Consider the following 23776-nt stretch of genomic DNA (forward strand, 5'->3'; position numbering starts at 1 on the left):
GTGCACATTTATGTGTATGTGGGGGTGTGGGTGTGGGAGCTGAGCCTCACACTCTGGGCGCTCGTGTGCATCAGCGTGAGATGTCACTGGCCCATCGCAGAGCTGTCAGCCACCCCTGGCAGGATTTGCTGGAGGAGGTAGTCTCTGAGGGCTGTTCCAGATTTGACTCTCCATTTCAGAATTGTCATTCCTTCACTCATGATGATAAAGCTTGGGGACAAGTTCATTTTATCCAGAGTATATAACGTGAGTTAAACAGCCAACAAGTAATTTCAGAGTTTGTGATAAAAGAAAAGAAAAGATCCTTTTACAGTGGAAAAGCTAATCTAAATTACTAAGTGACTTCAGGGCATTCCTGATGGAATGACCCCACAGGGCACGTGGGTGGCTCAGTCCATTGGCAGAGTGTCCAACTGTTGATTTAGGCTCAGGTCATGATCTCAGTTTGTGAGATCGAGCCCTGGGTCAGGCTCTGTGTAGAGTGTGGAGCCTGTTTGGGATTCTCTCTCTCTTTCCTTCTACCTCTGTCCCTCCCCTGATCATTCTCTCTCTCTTTCAAAGTAAATACACATTAAAACAACCCCACAATGTGTCCTTTTCTCCCCTGTCCTTCCACCCTCTCCTCATCCCTCCCCTCATCCACCCCCTCATCCATCCATCTATCCATCCATCCATCATCCATCTACCATCCATTCATCCATCCACCATCCACCATCCATCCATCCATCCACCACCCATCCATCTACCATCCATTCATCCATCCACCATCCATCCATCCATCATCCATCCATCCACCATCCATCCATCTGCCATCCATTCATCCATCCACCATCCATCCACCATCCATTCATCCATCCACCATCCATTCATCCATCCACCATCTATCCGTCCATCCATCATCCACCATCCATCCATCTACCATCCATCCATCTGCCATCCATTCATCCATCCACCATCCACCATCCATCCATCCATCCACCACCCATCCATCTACCATCCATTCATCCATCCACCATCCATCCATCCATCATCCATCCATCCACCATCCATCCATTTACCATCCATCCATCTGCCATCCATTCATCCATCCACCATCCATCCACCATCCATTCATCCATCCACCATCCATTCATCCATCCACCATCTATCTGTCCATCCATCATCCACCATCCATCCATCCATCCACCATCTATCCGTCCATCCATCATCCACCATCCATCCATCATCCATCCACCCATCATCCATCCATCCACCATCCATCCATCTACCATCCATCCATCTGCCATCCATCCATCTACCATCCATCCATCCATCCATCCATCCATCATCCACCATTCATCCATCCATCCATCCACCATCCATTTATCCATCCGTCCATCCACCATCCATCCATCCATCATCCACCATCCATCCATCTGCCATCCATCCATCCATCCACCATCCATCCATCCAACATCCATCCATCTACCATCCATCCATCCATCCACCATCCATCCACCATCCATCCATCATCCACCATCCATCCATCTGCCATCCATCCATCCATCCACCATCCATCCATCCAACATCCATCCATCCAACATCCATCCATCCATCCATCCATCCACCATCCATCCACCATCCATCCATCCATCCATCCATCCATCCACCATCCATCCACCATCCATCCATCTGCCATCCATCCATCCATCCACCATCCATCCATCCAACATCCATCCATCCAACATCCATCCATCCACCATCCATCCACCATCCATCCATCCATCCATCCATCCATCCATCCACCATCCATCCATCATCCACCATTCATCCATCCACCATTCATCCATCCATCCATCCATCCATCCATCATCCATCCATTTATCCATCTGTCCATCCACCATCCATCCATCCACCATCCACCATCCATCCATCTGCCATCCATTCATCCATCCACCATCCATCCATCCACCATCCATCCATCTACCATCCATCCATCCATCCACCACCCATCCATCTACCATCCATCCATCCATCCATCCATCATCCACCATCCATCCATCATCCACCATTCATCCATCCACCATCCATCCATCCATCCACCATCCATTCATCCATCCATCATCCACCATCCATTCATCCATCCATCCACCCCTCTATCCCTCCATCAATCCATTTTCACCATCCATTCCCCCATCTTCCCATCTTCCATCCATCTATGGATTCACTAAATGAACAAACATTTGCAAAGCACCCACTGCTTGTTAGTCATGTGCTTGGTGTGGAGGATCCAAGGCAGTTGTGTTCAACATCCAGCTCACCAGAGGGGGAAAAAAAAAAGCCCTGATTTGTTATGTTTGCCAATTTCTTTGGTAGAAATATTCCCATCGTGGCTGATTTCAAGCTACCAACTAAATATCAACTAGACCTCCAAGTTCCTGATGTTGTAACACTGGGTTCTCACGGGCAGCCTTAGCCAGTGGAAACAGAGTGGCTTCCAGAGAGTCACAAGGGAGTGCCGGGAAGAGCCCTAAGTCATGCCCGCTCCCCTGTTCTCAGTGCATTCCTTGTAAATGCCTGAGGCGTTTCCAGTGTGTGCAGAAATGAGTTTCACAAATTAATATAATGGAACTTTTTTCAGATAAGTGTCTTTGGGTTGTTTCCTCTATTCAGTGCATCGTTTTACAGTTTCATTTTAACCTATATTTTATTTTATTAAAAAAAATTTTTTTTGATGTTTATTTATTTTTGAAGGAGAGAGAGACAGACCGTGAAGGAGGATGGGCAGAGAGAGAGGGAGACACAGAATCTGAAGCAGGCTACAGGCTCTGAGCTGTCAGCACAGAGCCTGATGCAGGGCTTTAACCCATAAACCACGACATCATGACCTAAGCCGAAGTCAAAGGCTTAACTGACTGAGCCACCCAGGCGCCCTCTTTTTTAATCTATATTTTAATTTATGCATGATTGTCTAGTAAAATCCCTCCAGTTTTATGTCATCTGGAAATAAGAATTTCCAATTTACTAGGAATTGGTTATCCAATTTTAAAAAGTGAACATTCCTTATCAGCCAATAGATAGAACAAAATATTATCAAAATAAAAGACTTCATGCTCAACCAATCACCTAAATAAAAGATAAGCAATTATGTGTACGCCTGGTAGCAGCAGACTTGGGACCATGTTGCAAATAAAAAGCTGCTTCTCTTGTGAAGGTCCCGGTGGGGTGAAAAGGCCTGCAGAAATGTGCAGTCGTGTGGGATGCATCTGCCGTAGGGCTGGGCCTGTCCTGGGTCCTCAGAGCTGGTTCCAGAAACATTCCCACTGTCACCCACCAACAACCTTCTTCCCTATCCCCTTGGATCAGGAAAATAAGCCCAGGGAGCGTGAAGCCGCCATCGCAGTAGCGGATGACTGAGGCCAAAATATTGCCACAAATGACACGTGGCCACTGGGAGGCAGCCTGGATGGAGTGATTCCCTCAGCTGTCATCCCTCTGGGTAAATGCACAGCCACCTGGCAGGTTGGGTTCCCAGAATGGGTGATGTGGGACCCTGGGAGGGCAGCATCTTGGGTGAGGCCTCCAACCTGGAGAGGGGTCAGCCAGGTGAGGCTCCCGGAGAAGCACATGTGAAGGCAGAGGGGGTCCTGAGTCTTGGGGAGAGTCCCCAAGACCACCCCAAGTTCAACTCACTCTCGCTGGTCAGGGCGGAGCAGAAAGTTGGGGAGGCTGGGCAAGAAGAGCTTCAGGAAGGACATTACTGGGGTGCTGACATCTGGGAAGGGGCCTGGGTGTACAAGGGAGGGACATTTTTATTTCCTCTGCTCTTCTGAAGTGATTAAATCTGTGTCATGTACAAGCAATGTTTTTATTTAAAAAAAAAAAAAAATTGTTAATGCATAAAGACCAGCCAAGAGGAGAGGGTTAATGGAAAATACTGTCTCCCCCGCCCAGCCCAGCCTGTGGTGGGGCTATGCAGTCAGTGGGTCTCTGATCTCAGGAGTCTGCTACTCAGCCCGGCACCCACAGACCGCTCAGATGTAGAACCGCTAGGGCGTTCACCTCCCGGGGGCCCCTCAGAAAGCAGCGAGGAACCTCGGGGGCTTGCGGTCTGCACGGTGGTGCACACGGCCAGTGTGAACACAAGGGAGAGGAGCCCACACGAGGTGGGACAAGCCAGCAGGCAGGACACCCAAGAGCTGCTGTTGACCGCCGACGGCCGGTGTGGGCTCCCGCTGGTCTGTGGGTGCCTCTCTAGGGCTCCCCCTTTTCAGAGCCATTTGGAACCCAATCCGGAGGAACGCCCACTGTCCTCTGCTCGCCTTGCCTCCAACACAGGCTGAGCCCCTCTGGAAACCCCCAGCCCAGCCCTGCGGAGCACTGGAGGCGCATCTCTTCTGGGGACCACGGCCCAGGTGGGGAGATAGAACCCTGAGGGGCCCACAGTCCAAGGGTGGAGGCTGGGGAGGAGGGCACGCCGTCATGCGGGTGGGAGCAGCTCCGCACACATCCGAGGGCCCTGCCCAGGGCGCTGATGGCCGAAGGACACGGGAGTGGGGGGAGCTGGAGGGGGAGGGGGTCCTGGGGTCAGAGGTCATGGTGTTGAACTGCTGCGGAGGGTGGGGACGATGGGACTGCTGGGAGCGCGAACCCCAGGAGGCTGCGTAGAGCCGGCTGGGAGGTGCAGCAGCGGGGGCGGGGGAGACGCTCTGTGGAGCACAGCTGCGGGGGTGCGGGGTGGGCACAGGTCTGGGTGGGCGAGGGTCCGCTGTGCCAGCCCCAAGGAGGACGTCCGCGGCCCCCCTCTCAGCCCTTGGCCGAGGAGCCCGAAGAGCAACGGAGACGGACACCCCAAGCCTCTGCTTGAAAGAGAAGAGGTGAAAACGGCAAGCCCGGGCCGAAGTGGGGGCTCGCGCCAGGTTGCGGGGTGTGCTGACGACACGCTGCTAAGGGGGTTTCGGGGAAGGCGCGACCAAGCCAGTAAAGCCCAGAGCGGAGTCTGGAGGCTTCCTCCCGGCCGCCCGTCCCGCCCCCCCCCCCCACCCCGCCCCCGGGCCCGCGTGCGCCCCGCCGCGCCCCGGTCCTCGTGCGCCGCTCGCCACCCCCCTCCCCCAGGGTCCGCATGCACCCCCCGCCGCCCCCACCCCCGGACCCGCGTGCCCGCCCGCCCCCTCCACGTCCTCCACCCCGCACGTGCGCCGCGGGGCGCCAGGGGGCGCGACTCACCAGGAAGCCCGAGGTGCTGTCCAGCAGGCAGCGCACGCGGCACACGAAGCAGCGCGTCAGGAAGGCCGAGAAGTCCGCCTCCTGCGCCCGGAGCAGCCGCCCCAGCACCGCGTCCTCTGCGCGGGCACCGGTGCGGGGGTGAGGGGTGGGGGTGAGGGCGCGGGGGTGGGGGGAGGAGGAGAGAGACCGAGAGACCGTAAACACAGACTGACAGCACTGCGGTGTGCACACGCGCTCCCCCCTGCACACACGCGCACACACACACACGCGCGCACACACACACACACACACACACACACGCCTGCCCACCTTGCCGTGTGCGCGCGCACACACCCTGCTTCACACACAGCTCACTTTACACACACACAGCCTGCCTCCTACACCCACACCCCAGCTCACACATCTCGCCACACATACACACACACCTGCCCGCCACGCATCCCCACACGCCCACCCCGTCCACACAAATGCCCACCTCTACACACACCGCCCTACCCCCCACCCCCTTGCAAGCACACACAGGTGCACGGGTGCTCCCCTGAGCACCACTGGCATCCCGCTGTCTCCCCACCCTGGTCGTCACAGACACAGCCACTCTGACCGAGCTGGCCTTCCTTGTCCTTTGTCCCTAGAAACATCCCTTCAGTACGACTGCAGGGGTGACTGGGGGTCAGCTGTCGTGGGTCAGCTGTCGTGTGTTTTGAGCTTTATAAAATGATACTGTGTTGGCACCTGGGTTTTTTTGTTTTCGCTCAACTTTGTGGGGTAAATCTTGCTGTTGCCTGAGGTTGTGGTGGAAGCTTTTCTTGAGTCGTTTACAACTTCTGGGGGAGGGTGTGGAAGAGCGGCGACCCCCGTGGACGCCACCCCTTCCCCTGGCCTCCTGTCTGCTCCACGACCTCTAGGGGAGCTGGCCCGGTCGTGATGGGTCAGGGGCCACGGTCAGGAGGAAACACTTGCCCACAAGGGGCAGTGTCTCTGAACAGGATTTTTTACAGGTAAATCTGACTTGGGCCTAGGATTTCCAGAGGGGAGCTTGCCAGGTGACAGACAAGCACTGCCTCATTTCCTCAGGTGTGGAGGATGCAGGAGGGGTGGACCTGGAGAGGGGAGGAGGCTGCAGTGGGGGGGGGGGGGCTGGAGAGGGGAGGAGGGTGCGGGAGGGGGTGCGGAGAGAGGAGGAGGGTGCTGGGTGGCCTGGAGAGGGGGGAGGAGGGTGCGGGAGGGGGTGCGGAGAGAGGAGGAGGGTGCTGGGTGGCCTGGAGAGGGGAGGAGGGTGCGGGAGGGGGGGCTGGAGAGGGGAGGAGGATTCGGAGTGGGGGGGGGGGTCTCCCAAGGAAGGCGAAGCAGGACGAGAACGGATGGTGGTCAGTTCTCCGGAGGCGCCCACGCCTTTCCAGGAACGGCCCCAAGTCTCAGGCTCACTGGGGACCCGAAGACCCACCTGTGTCTGAGTGCAGGGGCTGCCCAAACACCGCCTGGGGAGGGTCCATGGCCCAGTGCAGCTGCCGGCAGAAGTCCTGGCGGTCATCCACGTGGATATAGTCATAGATGTTCTGGTGCATCACGTCCGTCTGCAATATTGCAACAACTGTTCCAACCTGCTTTATTCCAGTGATTAGTCACTGAAGAGCTGTCTCAGCCACAGCTGTGAAGAGAAGTCTCGCAGGAAAGGCAGGCCTTTGGCCGGAGGAGACTTCCTCCCTGGGAGGACATAGGTGTCCGGCCTGGAATGCCAGGCCCCCCACCCGCCCGCAGCCCCCCACTCATCCACCAGGCAGTGCCCTTGAGGGCAGAGCAGGAGGCTCAGAGATCAAACACCTGGGCCCAGGGTAGCCACTTTTCTCCAGGACTGGAGAACTCATCAAGCTGTGTGTCTATCATGGGGACACTTTGTGTCATATCACAAAAGTTTATTAGGAAAGTCTCCTTAAGAAGTGGGGTGGGAACCGCCAGGTGAGACCAGAGCCGTAAGGTGAGACGGGAGCTGCCAGGTGAACTGGGAGCCATCAGAGCACACGAGAGCCCGGCCAGGCCTCCTGGCCAGGGACTTCCTTCACCCTGGCTCCTCTGTGCCTGGCCGCTGCTCCCATCCATGGTACCACGAGGACCTGCAGGTCCCTAGCCCTCTTTCTGCTCCTCTGTCCTCCCACCTACCTGAGCTCTGAACACAGAGGCCAGCCCTCGAAGGCACCGGGTCCACACTTGGAAGCTGCATTTCAGGGCACAGCGGCCACAACTGTGGGCTACGAAGACTGGCTTCCCAGGAACGTGACTATTCTGACCGTTAGCAGACATATTCAGAGTGTGTTGATAAATGATGAAGGCCATGCACATCTCCCCGCGACCTTCCCTTAACCTTCCCTCACTCATTATCCGCACGGAGAGCCTGGCCCAACAACACCTGAATAACTTGGCAGGTGCCCTTGGCCTCTTTGGAAACAGCCATTTCTAAGTTTGCATCATTTCTCAACAGGATCATTACGAAAGCTAGACGGAGGGAAAGTCCCTGAAGAATCAAGTCCAGAAATGAGGCTACTTTTTCAGAAAGTAACCAGTATACTCACCCAGATGGATGAGACCCGCTGTCTGTTCAAGGGGCCCTACTCTTGCCCATAGCTGCATGGCTAAGGCTCACTGGGATCCCTACAGGTCAAACAACCTCAGGAAAGCAGAAAAGGAACACGACCGTAACTCGAAGGCTGCACTACAATTACCTGTGCACTCCTTAGTCCAAAGAGATGTCTTCAGAGAAACAAGTGCTCACAGGTCAGAATGCTTGTTGTCCCTGGTCATGGTTGTCCACGTCAGAGGCTCTGGGTGTGAACGTCAGGCCAACAGGCAGAGACCAACTCCTGGTGGAGGTGAGGGCACCAGGCTTTCCCTCCAGCTCAAGACCTGATGGCTTCCACTCACCTGCCAGCTCCCACCTCATCTGGTGGCCCTGTGATCACGCGTGCCCTTCCCATAGGAAGCTTTCCTAATAAAGTGTGATTCAGTATAGCACTTGGCTGAAAAGTGCCCACATCATATGCATACAGTTGGATGCGTGAGTTCCCAGATCAGGAAACAGGACACAACAGCTTCCCAGAGCCCCTTCCCTCCACCCCCCTGGGGCGGTCATGGCACAGACTGCCCACTCTGTAGGCCGGTTATGTTCGTAAATGGAACGCTGTTCTTAGTGTCCGTCCTCTGGGGTTGAACATCACAGTTGTAACGTTCTCCCACGCCGCGTGTGTGGCGCCAGTTTCTCGCGTCCGCGGGGTGGCTATTTCCACCTGATTCCACACGCCGCTGCTGTGTCTGAGCGAGTCACGCCCAGGGGTGGGGTTCCTGGGTCAGGGGTGGCAGAGGGCCAGCATTAGTGGATGCCACCAAGCGCCCTTCCCGAGCGAGGGCGCAGATCCACACGCCACCGTGGCGGTGCGTGCCAGCGCAGTCGCTTGACATTGCGGCCGACGCGAGGTGTCCCCAGCCCTCTTCATCTGAGCCGCTGTGGCGGCTGCCACGGTTCCGCACCATGGTCTTCACCCGTGCGTCGAGAACCGATGAAATTGTGCATCTTCTCACGTTTTTGGTCTTGAGGTGTGCGTGTGAGCACATGTACGCGTGCCATGTGGGAGTGTGCGTGGCGCCTGTTTGTGTCCTTCTCTCAAATTTCCATTGAGCTGTCTTGCTGATTTGTGGCTTCCTCATCTGCTCTGGACATGGGTCCTCTACTGCGTGGGCTGTGATGCCAGAGTCACTACTCCCTGGCCTGCCTTTCTGCTCTCTTAGTGGACCTCACACGGCCAGTTCATCTGTCTGTCTCCTCATGGGTGGGGTCTTGCTCTCATCATCCTCACCCATCTCCTAACTGGGTCCTGAAGCTTCTAGAAACTTCTGCCATTTATTTATTGTGCATGCTATGAGGTAAGAGCTAGGACCAAGCTCTCTTTAAGTTTTTTAAAATGCATTTATTCGAGAGAGAGAGAGAGAGCAAGCACAAGCAGAGGAGGGGCAGAGAGAGAGAGAGAGAGAGAGAGAGAGAGAGAACCCCAACCAGTCTCCATGCTGACAGCGCAGAGCCCAATGTGGGGCTCAAATTCATGAACCGTGAGATCATGACCTGAGCCAAAATCAAGAGTCAAATGCTTAACTGGCTGGACCCCCCAAACGCCCCCAGGATTCATTTCTTTCCCATGTAAATCCAGTTTACCCAGCTCTGTTTGTTGGCAAGATGGCTATTTCCCCACCACGGGACAGCGCCCCCTTCATTGTAAATCCCACACCGGTGCACACGTGCCTGCTGTGAGCTTCCAGTTCTGTCTTGGGGTCTGTTCATCTAGCAACTGGGTCCTACAGGAAGTCTTGTGTCCGGTGTGTAAGTCCCAGTAATCACTACTCCTGCCCCCTGGCCCTGGAGACTCCCAACTTTCTGCATTCCCAAAAGCTCGTCTATCTCTACCTAGAAGAGCTGCTTAGTTTTTATGATAATGTCATTACCTCTGTAACATGATCTGACATCTTTATAATGATAATTGGAGTCCTCTGATTCACGGATATGGCACGTCGTTCTGTTTATCTGGTTCTTTAATTTCTATAAATAATGTTTTATATTTTCTGTGTGAGGTACTAAATACCACTTGGTTGACTCATTACTGGGAATTCTGTATTCTTCCCCCCTGCTGCAAATGGATGGCATCTTCCCCTCTACAGTCTGATGAATGGAAAAGACTGCTGACCTCTGAGCACTGGGCCGTCGTAGTTCCCATGGGAAGTTTGTAACAGGCACTGTCTTTCGGTCATTCTCTCGCGAGCGAGCTTTGGTAGGTGACCCCACGCTTTGTAGAATCGCAGAAGGTTGCGTCCTTGGACACCCTGTTCATGTCTCCCCACACCTTAGTTAATTAATGGAAAGGATGTGTGGGATTAACATGTAAGAGGGGCTCTGTGGCTTAACCAAAACAAGAGAGAGACCAATGGCGAGGGCATGAGAAAACCGGAAAAGACATTTCTGACTCAGGCAAATTGAAAGACATAGCCAATGTGGACACTTTCTAGGTTGGGCAACAAAGGTATAATAACTACTGTGACATATCTGACTGGTCTTAGTCTCCCTGAATCTCCCGGAGTCTGCTCCCTACAAAGCAGGGTCAGTGACAAGTGGTGGAGAGATCAGTAGAATAAGTATTCAAATAATGTATAAACAGGGACGCCTGGGTGGCTCAGTCGGTTAAGCGTCTGACTCTTGATTTTGGCTCAGGTCACGATCTTGTGGTTCTTGAGTTCAAGCCCCACATCAGGCTCTGCACTGACAGTGCGGAGCCTGCCTGGGATTCTCTCTCTGCCCCGCTGCCCCCCCCCCCGCCCCCGCACATGCATGCATGTGCTTCTGCACATGCTCGCTCTCTCTCTCTCTCTCTCTCTCTCTCTCAAAAAAAAAAAAAATGTGGAAAAACAGACACAGCTTTGGTCAAGTAAAGCCAGCCTTATTTTAGCTCTAAACTACCGTTTCTGGAGTTAAGAATAAAGTCATGACCAGTTTTTACAGCCCCATCCCCGCAGCCCTCATCCTTTTGTGCAAATTGCACACGCACCTGTTACCTAGCCTGTGGGATTCCCAACTGCGCCCATGCCCTTGCCCTGGTTCAAACGGGGACAGCTCTCCCCCAGCTGCCAGCCTGGGGGAGAATGGAGCCCTTCTTGAATCAATAAATGTCAACGGCAACGAAAATATGCATCTAAAACCTAGCTGTTCATCAAAATGACTGCTGAACCTGAAGATACTAAAATAATTGGTTCCTGACTTACGTATTTTGCACAAGGAGCTCACGACAGCACAAAACTGTTCTGATATTTTCTCAACACGTTTTACATAAATAGAGGCAATGCCTGATTTAATGGCATTTGGAAACAATTTCTTTATAATAGAAGGCAAAATTTTATTTTACATCCAGCACTTGCAGAATAACCAAGCTCCAAAAAACAGACTCTAGTGAGCACGTTCAGACGTGGGACCAAAGCCTCGCCTCAGGACACTTGCACATCACCAAAGCCACCTCCCGGATTATGGCTAAAGGTAGGCAGTTCTGGGTGTGTCTGGAGAATTTGCAGGGCAACTCAGCAGACAGTGATAGGGACTGGAGTTGAGTTCTGAGCATGGAAAAGGCAGCCCAGACCACGTTTTTCTAGAATCAGACCCCGCACACGCAATCGAGGAGACAAAGAGAGTTTGCCATTTGGGGGCTGGAATCACGTCGTGTCCGCAGCCTGGTGCTGGCCATCTGTGGGTCCCTGAGCTCCAAGCTGCACGAGGGGGCCCCGAGGCCAGAGAGCTGTGCGAGCACAGCAACCTTGAGAGCACACGTGGGAGGGCTAAAGAGGGGAGGAAGGGCCTCAGCTGGCCATCCAGGTGCTCATGTGTCTGGGGCGGGTGATGCATTCCCCCCACTTCACATCCCCCAACACCTGCCCCGCATGTCTTCAGGAGGTGCAGGTGGACACAAGGACACAGTGATGGAGCCCAGTTGTCACCCACTGCCAGGAGCAGCCAGTGGGAGAAGAACCACGGGCCACCTCCCTGAGGCGTGGCTGGTGGTGGGGACGTCTCCCCCCCCCCCACCGAGTGTCACCAGGTGCCAATGCCCCGTGCCCTGCACACGGAGGAAGAAAAGGAGGCTCAGAGAGAGCGGAGCCAAGGCTTGTCCCCGTGGTGTGCAGGGCAGCCCCGGAAGCACCTCCTGGAGATCACACCCACGGCATTTTGTCCACTTGCCACGCGGTGGCCCTGTGTGTGGGGTCCTTGCCGGAGCCACACCTCCACGTGCTGCAGGGGCCAGTCCAGGCCACAGGGTCGCCCTGTGGAAGAGTGGGTGTGTGCACGTTGTCTGTCCAAAGATTGTCCCGGGGCCAGCGGCAGGGAGAGGCCTGGTCAGTGTCAGCCATCGGTCCCAGGTTCAGGTGGCAGGAAAGCAAATGTAGAGGCGTGTGTAAGACGAGACACTTCTCGGAGTCATCTGTGCAGTGACAGACGCTTCAGTTTTGGGAATGATTCAAAGTGACAGTCTTCATGGAAATTACAGCAAATGCTCCGATCAGCCTCAGGGGCCTCAGGCAGACTTGAATTTTCATGTGTCAGGGACCCCCATTCTCAGATCTTGGCTTCCACCGCCCTTTGCTTCTGGGCATCCCCTTGCTTTTCCGCCCGTCCTGTGGGATCTCTGTTTCCAATTCCATGTATTGCCTCTCAGCTTTCATCGCTTGGCTCTGATCCTGGATCCTGTACACATTTCCCCTCCGCTGGCAAAGGTGCTCTGGGCACCGCAGGAGGGAGGTTGGGTCCTCTGAGACCACACCCAGGCCAGGTCCGCCGGCAGGTAGCCTCCCCCAGAGTCTGGCCAGCATCCCAGTGGGCATTTCCTGCTGGCTAGCCCTGGCCTGGGGCACCTCGGTGACCTCTCCGCCACCCAGGAGCCATGGCTTCACCCTCACCCATGAGGGTGTCTCCAGAATGTGCTCCTTGCTGGGGTGCCCAGCCTCCTGTGGGCCCTGTGGCCCCTCCGCTCGCTGTGTCTCTGTCTACGGCTGTACCCCCTTGGGATCCTGTGTTAATGATTCTTTATACGAAACTCATTTTAAATCTTTATATTAAGCCAGTCAGAGCACTTCACAGTTTCTGTCTCCAGGTAGGACCCTGACAGACAGATACACTGTATACCTCACTTTTCAAAGTTCTATTTTGTTCTTTCTCCAATCTGCCTGTTTGTATATTGCATCGAGTGTGTTTATAATTTTGCACGAAGAAGCCCTCTTCACAGGGGACATCTTTTTGGGGACGGCTGTGGCCCTGTAGCTAAGGTCATGTTTCTGCTTCCTGGTGCCCCACGTTCTCATCTGTCCACCACTGGCTCTGACCTGGGGCTCTGAGCTACACAAGAGTGTAAGTTTCGGGGCGCCTGGGTGGCTCCATTGGTTGAGCGTCTGACTTTGCCCCAGGTCATGATGTCACGGTTTGTGAGTTCTAGCCCCGCATCGGGCTCTGTGCTGACAGCTCACAGCCTGGAGCCAGCTTCGGATTCTGCCCCTCCCCTGCTCATGCTCTGTTGTCTGTCTGTCTGTCTGTCTCTCTCAAATATAAATAAGCATTACATTTTTTTTTTTAAGTATGAATTTCGATTTGGACTTGAAGCTCAAACTTTGGATTTCTCATGAGCGACCTCCTTTCCTTCCCAGAGGCCAGGCCCTGAAGTTTCCTTTTCCCTCCCTGGGCCATGGGTGGGTTTTTTTTTATTGTACCTTTTCTTGGAGGAGGATCCAGCGTTTGGTGGGTCTCAACCCCAGAGCCTTGCCCCAATGTCTGGAATCATTCAGCCTGGGCAGGCCTGCGGCAACAGACCAAATGAGTTACCTGGACATCAATAAGGGCATTTCCAGAACACGTTCTTTCCCGAATGTGCCCCATCTCTGGGGTTTCAGACAGTGATGCCGTGGCAAGGTCGCGGCCAGCAGAGGTCAGTGCCCAATACGGTTGTGACACCCTGGACACCATTACACCTCTCTTGCGACCTCGAGCCCTAGACCAAGCCGGGATGTGGAAATCCTTACCTGATAAAACCTGCGTGATAAGAAAAGCCTGGTTTTACAGGTGTGTGAGGCTGGAAGACAGAAAGCGTGTGCAAACAGTGGGACCCACCACGCCGCAGGCCGAAGAGCTGCATTTACCTGGTGGAAGCCCAGATAGTCCACGATCGTTGCTGACGCATAAAATATCATGCCTTCCGCACTCACGACCAGGGCAAAGCCATCGAGAGACTAGAAGAAACGAGAACTTTAGTTGGCTCCTGCCCACATTCTCAGAACCTTCACAATGAGAAAGCGCAAGCATTGTCTCTGCTGCATTTTCGACCATTTCTCCTGTTCTGTAGTCTGTATGTATAACCTCCAGAAACACCCACTGTTGATTTATTTGTTTGTTTATTTATGGCCGTTTTGCAATAGGTCCCAAGTGTGCAGATGACAGGGGAACTTCATCATGGTTTATAAGCCTCAACACTGTGTTCTTCTTTTGCTAATGATTATAAAACTCATCTTGGACAAAATACAAATATCCTCATGGAGAGATGAGGCTCCCAGCAGTACCTGAAACAAAACAGGAGCCTCACTTCACTATATGGACTGTCCCTGTTCACGCACTTTCTTCCAGACTATGTTCTGGTTTTCCGAAGAGTTTTTATCATGAATAAATATCGAACTCCATCAAGTGCTATTTCTACATCTCCTGAAACAATAACATAACATCTCTTTAGTCTATTGATGTGGAGAATTTCATGATAGGTCCCTGATGATGAATCATTCTTGCATATTACAGGATAAGCCTTATCGTCACTTCTAATTTGCTCTTGGAAGTAACTCACTTTGCTGCGGAGACGCTCATCCGTATTTAAGGAAAAGCTGGCCCACGAGCGTCCCTCCTGATCTTGGTGTCAGGATCACTAGATACGAGTCAGGCCCCTCTCCCTCTTTTCCATTTCCTGGACCTACTTATTGAAGACAAGGATAACGTGCACCTCGAAAGTTTGGTTTCACTTCCAAGAGCATTCAGCTTGGGGATGATGGGAGACAGCAAGTGAAAAGGGGAGGGTTTTAGCACCGTGTCAGTTTATGTAATGGTTGTTAGTGTATCCAGGTTTTTAATTTTTTCTTTATCAATTAGAGCATCTTAAAATATTTTCCTCTTCATTTTAAATTTGTTAGTGTCTGCTATTCACAATATTTTGATGATTATTAAATCAGTTATATCCATAATTATTTGGTGTGCGTGCATGTGTGTAGAAAAGTGCGGCATGTGGCTATGCTGTGCCTGACTTCAAATCTTTATTCAAAAGGCAAGCTTTGTAGCTCCGCCCTGCAGTGATTTCCCAGAATCACCAGTAGTGAAGATGCACAAGAGAACACAGCCACCGATTTACATGATCAACGAGCATTTCATCTATCCTCTATCTGTCTATCTGTCTATCTTCTTCCTGCTCACCATCATCATCATTACGATAAAGAAAATGATAGCTGGGGGCACCTGGGTGGCTCAGTCGGTTAAGCGTCCGACTGGCTCAGGTCATGATCTCATGGTTCCTGAGTTCGAGCCCTGCATCAGGCTCTGCGCTGACAGCTCAGAGCCTGGAGCCTGCTTCGGATATAAACTTCGAAGTTTATAAACACTCCGGGTTTATAAATATCAATTCCCAAGAGCTTTTAAATTGCTAATATTGAAGATCTCTAGGCATCCTAGGACAGCAGCAGCCACCTAACCCCAAATACCCTCGCTTATAAATGATGGAAAACAACAAGAAAAGTGACACTACACAAATCCATGCCCTTGTCCTGATGAGACCACAGGGAGCTGGTAACTTGCAGAGACATATTAGCAGAAAAGAGAGTACTAAATCCTAGTGAGCTATGAAAGGAAGAGAGTGTAGTTTCTCCTTAGGAAACTAGAGTAAAAGAGCCAATTAAATCCAATGTAAATGGAAGAAAGAAAATAACAAGAGTGAAAAAGTCAATGATATTGTTTAAAATTGTCAAATAATGAACATCATCAACAAAGTCAAATTTGGTTCTTCGAAAAGATTGATAAAAGATCAATAAAAGATCAATAAATTTGATATACCCTTAGCAAATTTTATCAAGAAAAATACAAATTACTGACACCAGGCATTTACAATCATGACACAGCCAGGCACCTGAGTGGCTCAGTCCGTTAAGCATCCTACTCTTGATCTCGGCTCAGGTCTGTTTTTTTTTTGGTAACAAATTCAAATTTCTTTTTTTTTAAATGTGTATTCACTTTTGAGAGGGAGGAGGGGCGGAGAGAGAGGGGGACAGAGGATTTGAAGTGGGCTCTGCACTGAGAGCAGAGAGCCTGATGCAGGGCTTGAACTCACAAACCACGAGATCATGACCTGAGCCTAGGTTGGATGCTAACTGACTGATCCACCCACACGCCCATCAGCTCAGGTCTTGATCTCAAGGTTGTGAGTTTGAGCCCCTCACTGGGCTCCACACTGGGCATGGAGCCTACTTAAAAACAACAACAACAACAACAACAACAACAACAAACCTTCCCACAAAGAAAACTCCAGACCTAAATTAAAAAACAAACAAACAAAACATGGGGCACCTGGGTGGCTCAGTCGGTTAAGCATCTGACTTCGGCTCAGGTCATGATCTAGTGGTTTGTGGGTTCAAGCCCCGCGTTGGGCTCTGTGCTAACAGTTCAGAGCCTGGAGTCTGTTTCGGATTCTGTGTCTCCTCCACTCTCTGCCCCTCCCCTGCTCATGCTCTGTCTCTCTCTGTCTCTCAATAATAAATAAACATTAAAAAAATTTTTTTAAACCAAAAAACCATAAAATGCCTAGGAATAAATCTAATAAAAGATGTACAAGGCCTGAATAATCCAGGAGATATGCCATGCTCCTGCATTGGAAGATTCCACATGGTTTAGAGAGCCCAGTCTCTAAAATCGGTCTATGGTGTGATGTGATCCCAATCACAATCTCAGGAGGGTTTTCTTCTCTTTGCAGAAATTGTCAAGCTGATTCTAAATTCTATATGTGCAAAGGGCCCATATTTGCTAAAGCAACTATGTTAAAGAAGAACAAAATTTCAGAACTTACACTGACTTCATGACTTAGCATAAAGCTGTGCTAGCCAGGACAACATGGCATTAATGTGTCTGGGACAGCTGGTTGCCTGTATGGAAAAAATGAACACGGACTCCTATCTAATTCCACAGAAATTAATTCAAGACATAGCTTAGGCCTAAAGATCAAACCTCATAATCATAAGGTTTCTAGAAGAAAACAAAATGTCTTCATGAGTTTGGAATAGGCAGATGTGGATAGGACACAAAAACACTAGCCCTTCATGGAAAAACTTGATAAACTGGACTTTATTAAAAGACACAATTTAAAAATGTAGAGACAAGCCACAGGGCAAGAAAACAGTATTCACAGCACATTGACCAAGGACCTCATTCGGAATATATAAAATTCATAAATTGATAGTAAAAAGATGAACGACCCAATTTTTTTAAATGGGCAAAAGACTTGAACAGATACTTTCCTAGGGAGATGGAAGAAAGGCCTATGATGAAAATGTGTCAACATCATTAGTCATCAGGGAAATGCAGATAAACATCACATTAAGATACCATTTCACAAACATTGGGATGGCTACAGTCAAAAAAACGGACAACACGAAATGTTGGTGAGGATACGAACCATCACCAGTAAGAACGCAAAATGTGACAATCACGTTGGGAAACGGCTTTGAGATTCCTCATAAACATGAACATGCATTCTCCCCATGACCAGAAATTCCACTGCTTACCCTTCCAGTGCTTACCCAAGTGAGATGGGTGTGCTCACAAAAACACCCTAACAAGAATGTTCATAGCGGCCTCCTTCCCAACAGTCACACTCTGGAAATAACCCAGCAGCTACCAGCCCCACATGAGGGCTATCACACAGAGAAAAAGAGCACCCTGCTGACCTTGGGGCCTGTGCATCTATTTATAGGGAGCCCAGGGGCAGCCCAAACAAAGCAATGGGATAAACACCAGAAAGCAGTTCCCTGGTGGTGGCAGAGGGAACCACATTAAATGAAAGTGGGAGAAAGTCACAAATAAATTTGAAACCCTAAATAAGTGTATGTTTCCCTAGGAAAATACGATGTATCCATTAGAGACAGAAACCTTACGTGACCGATTTCTCTAGAAGACACAGAGGAAGTTACCAAGGATCCAGCCCACAGATGGCTTTAACGTAACCACCAAGTCTTAAAGATCAGATCGCATCAATGCCACATAAATTGTCCCAGAGCATAGAAAGTCAGGGAATTTTTCCACTTATTTTTAGAAGTGTAACACTGACACTTAACTCTGATCAAAGAAAAGTACAATAAAAAATAAAATTACAGACCTTTAGTTATTGATGAGAATGTACAAATAAAATATTAGCAAACAGATTCCAATTTCACATTAAGGAAACACAATACACATGACCAAGTGAACTTATTCCAGGAATGCAAGGTTGACTCAACATTAGGAAATCCATTAGCTTAATACACATTTATAGATCTACAGGGGATAGTATCATAATTATCTCCATAGATGGTGAAAAAGCTTTCCACAAAATTCAACATTTATTCTCTATAAAAACTCTTAAGAAAATAGGAATTATAGGCACATTCTTAACATGATAGTGTTTATGTGGGTGCGTGTTATTTCTACGTCACCAACTTACTTAGTGGGGAAATATTCTAGGTGTTTCCAGTAATACCAGGATGCAACACAAAGATATCCACGATCTCCCATTCCAGTGTGTGCAAACTACAGTCCCAATTATGGCCTGGCACTTGGTTTTGGGAATAAAATTTTACTGGAACACAGACACACTCATTCATTACTTATTGTTTGTGGCCACTCTTGCACTGTAACAGTGGAGCCGAGTGGTTGCAACTGTATGACCCACAAAGCTGAAAATATTTAGCATCTGGCCTTTTAAGAAAATGTTGGCTGACTCCTATCCTACAGTGACCACCATCAGATGGAGGTGTTAGCTGTTATAGCGAGACGAGAAACCAACAGGAGGCATAAGAACTGGGCAAAGTAAAATGGTCTCTGTCTACAGATGCTATCACTGGATATCTGGAAACTCCTAGAAAGCCAATGATAAAATAACTCAAAAAAAAAAAAAAAAAAGATGGGCAAAAGACATGAATAGACACTTCTCCAAAGAAGACATCCAGATGGCCAACTGACACAGGAAAAAATGCTCAACGTCACTCAACATCAGGGAAATACAAATCAAAACCACAATGAGATACCACCTCACACCTGTCAGAATGGCTCACGTTAACAACTCAGGCAACAACAGATGTTGGCGAGGATGCAGAGAGAGAGGATCTCTTTTGCATTGTTGGTGGGAATGCAAGCTGGTGCAGCCACTCTGGAAAACAGTATGGAGGTTCCTCCAAAAACTAAAAATAGAACTACCCTACGACCCAGCAATGGCACTACTAGGCATTTATCCATGGGATATAGGTGTGGTGTTTCGAAGGGACACATGCACATGTTTATAGCAGCACTATCAACAATAGCCAAAGTATGGAAAGAGCTCAAATGTCCATCGATGGATGAACGGATAAAGAAGATGTGGCATACATACAATGGAATATTACTCAGCAATCAAAAAGAATGAAATCTTGCCATTGCAACTACGTGGATGGAACTGGAGGGTATTAGGCTAAGTGACATTAGTCAGAGAAAGACAAAAATCATATGACTTCACTCATATGAGGGCTTTAAGAGACAAAACAGATGAACATAAGGGAAGGGAAACAAAAATAATATAAAAACAGGGCGGGGGACAAAACAGAAGAGACTCATAAATATGGAGAACAAACAGGGTTATGGGAAGGGTTGTGGGAGGGGGGTTGGGCTAAATGGGCAAGGGGAACTAAGGAATCTCCTCCTGAAATCACTGTTGCCCTATATGCTAACTAATTTGGATGTAAATTAAAAAAAATTAAAAAATAAAACAAGTTAAAAAGTAAAAAAAATTAAAAAAATTCAGTAAGGAAGCAGTATATAAAATTAGATACCATATTCAATAATCTTTACATACTAGAAAAATAACCAAATTAGAGGGTCTGATGATAGATAAAACCCCATTTACAAACACATTAAAGAAGATCCATTACTTTATAAATAAACTTAACAAGAAAGTGTAAAACACAGGGGCAGAAAGCTTTAAAACTTCTCAAGACACAAAATTATATTTGAACAGATGGAAAGACATCCTTCGTTCCTGGACAAGGCAATTCAGCATTGCAAAAATGCCCGTTCTGCCTAAGTGAACCCCCCAACAGACTGCCACTCTGTTTTGGGAGCAGGCGAGTCGATGCTACGTGCAGGCAGGAAACGTGCAGTCATAGCTAACAAAACACAGGAAAAGTGAGGAGGGAGGGCTGTCTCATTCGCACACCGAAATGTGGGGCCGACCTCTGTAGTCACGACGGCTGGTGCTGGTGTCAGTGACTGGTCAGTGGACTGCGTGGCGCGTCCAGAAACAGGCCCCAGCTTAGACGGAAATGTGGCATAGGAAGCAGGTGTCACCGGAACCACGGGGACAGAACGAGCTTTTCAATAAATGGTGCTTTGTGAAGCTTTTGTTATCGTGCTTTGTGATCGTCCGTCTGTCCGTCAGCGCTGGAGAATCATCTTCAAGGTGGTGTTTGCCCCTTCAGGGTCACCAGGCTGATGAGCTCACAGTGGCTCCTGACATGGAGAATCACCTTATTCCCATGGCCACCATGGCTCGCTCCTTCTGCTGCAGACAGTCAACTCGCGGTTGCTTTACTTAGAGTTCTTTCACGTAGTGTCTCGAGGAGATGAGTTGGTTTCTCCTTTGTGCCCTCCATCAGGCTTCAGTGCACGGTTTTCTGACCTCACAGAATTAGCCGCGACCCTCTCCCCTTCCGTTCCGTGCGCTGGAACTTGGTTTTCTGTATTCAGGTTCGCTAAAACGTGCTTGTAGAAACGAGTGGATCAGACACTCCCACCCCTAGCTCCGCTCCCTCTCACCAGTGTGACTGACTCTGTTCAGAGTAACATCACATGTACCCACGAACAGCTCCCTCCCAGCTGCCACAGGGCGGAAGCTGGGTTCTGGGGAGCCTCCCGGCTCCCCGCTCCTGCTCCTGCAGGAATGTAGCTATTGCACGGCAGAGGATGGAACCAGCCAGAGTCCCCCAACATCGTGATCCTCCATGGCGCTGCAGTCAGGCCTCCGTCTCGTGGAGCCACGCAGAACCTGTCCACAGAGTGTGTCTTCTCCTGGGTGATGCCTTGTCTTTTTCTTTGTTCTCTACTTTGTTTTCAGATAACACCGTTGTAGGTTTTCTGCCTACTTCGTTCGAGGTACAACGTGACTCTTGCCTCAGATGTGTGTTTTCTGTGTTGGGGGTAGAGGCGTAGGAAAAGTGCACCTGCCAACCAGAGCTAGTGTGTTCTGCCGTGTTCTGGTGATGGGACGACGTCACATGAAGGTCCCAGGAAAACCCTCAGGGCAAAGGACCAAGCCTTCCAGCTTCACACACAGCCCGCTCCGCTACAAAGCCACACATCCAGTCACCAAAGTATTTCAAAAAGGGAAGTGACAGCACTCATGAAAATGTAAAACACACTTGTCAGAGCTCTTCGAGAGAGATGCGGTAAAATGTCGAAACCAGCCCCAAATGCGCCCGAGAAGCTAGGTGCCCACAGGCAGTCAGGATAGGATTTCTGATGCGAAATGACCCCCTCCAGACAACCCTGGAGTGGCCTGGCTCCTCTGTCACTTGCAAGCTTCAAAGTTTTGGACAATTTTCTGACGCAGAGGCACACACACTGGGGCGATGACTCTGCAAAGGACTCAGATTTTGTGCTGAATTTTCTGGGCAAGAAATCCCCATCTCACGTAGCCCTGCAGCCGTGGCCACGGACTTAAATGGTCCTTGCAAAGCCCCCCCGCCCCTGAACCCCAACGTACTTCCGAGGAACAGGAAATTGACCTCATACAGCATAGGTGTCCACCAAAACACCTCTAAGAATCAAACAGTGTTACTTGTCATTTGAATAAATGTCCAGCTCCAGACAAAAGTGTGTGGTCCCACATATCCTAACACCTTTGAGTGGTGAATGGAAAGTCCAGTATCTGCCTGGCTCTCATCCTAGGGGGCTATTTGAAAGTTTGTAAATAACCTAAATCAGGCACCCAGGGGGCTCAGTCAGTTGAGTGTCTAACTCTTGATTTTGGCTCAGGTCATGATCCCAGGGTTGTGGGATCGAGCCCCATGTCCAAGCTCCGCACTGAATGTGGGGCCTGCTTAAGATCTCTCTCTCTTTCTCTCTCCCTGTGCCCCTCCCCACAACCTCCATCCATGCTCTCTCTCTCTCTAAAAAATTAAAAAAAAAAAAAAAATATATATATATATATATATGCGCGCCTGCCTAATGTCCTGCCCCAATGCCTCTGTTCTTGGACACACAGTGTTTTGGGGGAGGCACCTATGAACACTTGGAATTTGTCTGTTTACATCATTTATCAAAAGACCTGCCTTCACTGCCTGAGACAAAAGAAGTGTGGAGGCACGTGACGACATTAAACACACTGCCAGCCTACAGGGTGGGGGCCTGGCTAAGAGGAGTGAGGGCACCCGGCACCTGGCACTCACCACCAAAGAGCTGGGCCCCTTTCTGCCTGGACGTGACCTGGCCTCCCTCCTGCCCCACGCTTAGCCGAGGCCCTGGGGGCTGGCGCCCACAGGGGCTGGTGGGTTTCTGGGTGGCGGGGCAGGGAGAACGGGCTGGTACCACCCACTTTCCGTGCAGTGACGGGGACACTTGGGTAGTCAGGGCGCTGCCGCCACAGCGGATCGCACCCACTGGTGCTGGCGCAGCCTCCCAGGATGGGAGCAGCCAACCACGAAGCCCCTGCCGTCCTACCCCTGGGACTCAGACGGAGGTAGGTGGGGCCACACTGGGGTCCACGGAGGGCTGGTTGGAAGACCATCGATCGTGCTAATAGACAATCAGAGTGACTATTTGCTGTTGCCACTACCCTGAGGTCGGGCGACGTGCTCAACGGGTGGGCAGTCAGACCAACTGCCATGTGGCGCTGGCAGCGGTGACCTCAGAGGGGTCTGGCAGGCGGGCGGTGCGTGGCCCTCAGCCCCAGCCCCTCCTGGAGCGCCCGCTGCTCGGCCATCTCCCTGAATGGCTCCCCTGCGGGGAGACTACTGCACACTGAGCCTGTCGTGCTAGCAACGGTTCAAAGACCGAACGACGGCTCAAGGCTCGAGTATATAAAACGCCTTCTTAAAAAAGATTTTATAAGATTAGTCACAACCAAAAAACAACCTTAACTTTAACTCACAAGGCAGAAATTTTTTAAAAAAGAAAAAGGACCATAAAATGCCGTTTGCCGAGTCATATGGATTCAATATCGGATTGACGTTCTGGTCCAGAAGCATCATGCCAAATACTTTTACACATGTGGGACCATCTTTCAAATATGCATCGCCAACGTTTGTTTTCTCCCGGTCTCTTTTTAATCCTACAAGAGTTTTGTGTTTTCTCAAACATGGTACATGGAAAATGAGGTCACTTTTCCAAGTGGAAAAAAGGATTTGGTCCCAAACTTAAGACTGAACTTTTTTTAAGGGGCAAAAAAGTCACATCTCTATTCAATTACTGAAAGTCACGAAACGTGCACCTGCAACTTAGGGGGCAGCAGGGGTCACGGCAGGTGAGGGCCCCGGGTGCCCGCGCCTCCCACGCTGCTGGCCCTGCCGCCCACAGCCCCTCTGTGGGGATAAAGGCAAAAACGTGCGAAAAGCCCGGGACTTCCCTTGGCAAACCCGTTGCATATCCTGATCTCGTCCAGTCCGCGGCAGAAAAAACAGCCAGCAAGTACTTCAAAGATCGTTCTGTCAAGGTCACGGCAGAGGAACACAACGAGGGAAAATGGAACAATTCTAACGGCCCCTCATC

At 50.5% G+C, this 23776-nt stretch overlaps 1 protein-coding gene across 2 annotated transcripts in view; it reads right to left on the reverse strand.

Moving 5' to 3' along the window:
* Window positions 1-23776, reverse strand: part of AHRR (aryl-hydrocarbon receptor repressor) — an 83006-nt gene that overhangs the window by 6597 nt on the left and 52633 nt on the right. For both annotated transcript variants that reach the window (XM_042954004.1, XM_042954014.1), the window contains 3 exons: window positions 13909-13998; window positions 6650-6779; window positions 5206-5321 (listed from right to left, as the gene is read on the reverse strand). In XM_042954004.1, the coding sequence (XP_042809938.1) occupies window positions 5206-5321; window positions 6650-6779; window positions 13909-13998 (336 nt within the window). The remainder of the gene's footprint in view (window positions 1-5205; window positions 5322-6649; window positions 6780-13908; window positions 13999-23776) is intronic.

This window comes from Panthera leo, chromosome A1 (genome assembly GCF_018350215.1).
Source record: "Panthera leo isolate Ple1 chromosome A1, P.leo_Ple1_pat1.1, whole genome shotgun sequence".
Lineage (NCBI taxonomy): Eukaryota > Metazoa > Chordata > Mammalia > Carnivora > Felidae > Panthera > Panthera leo.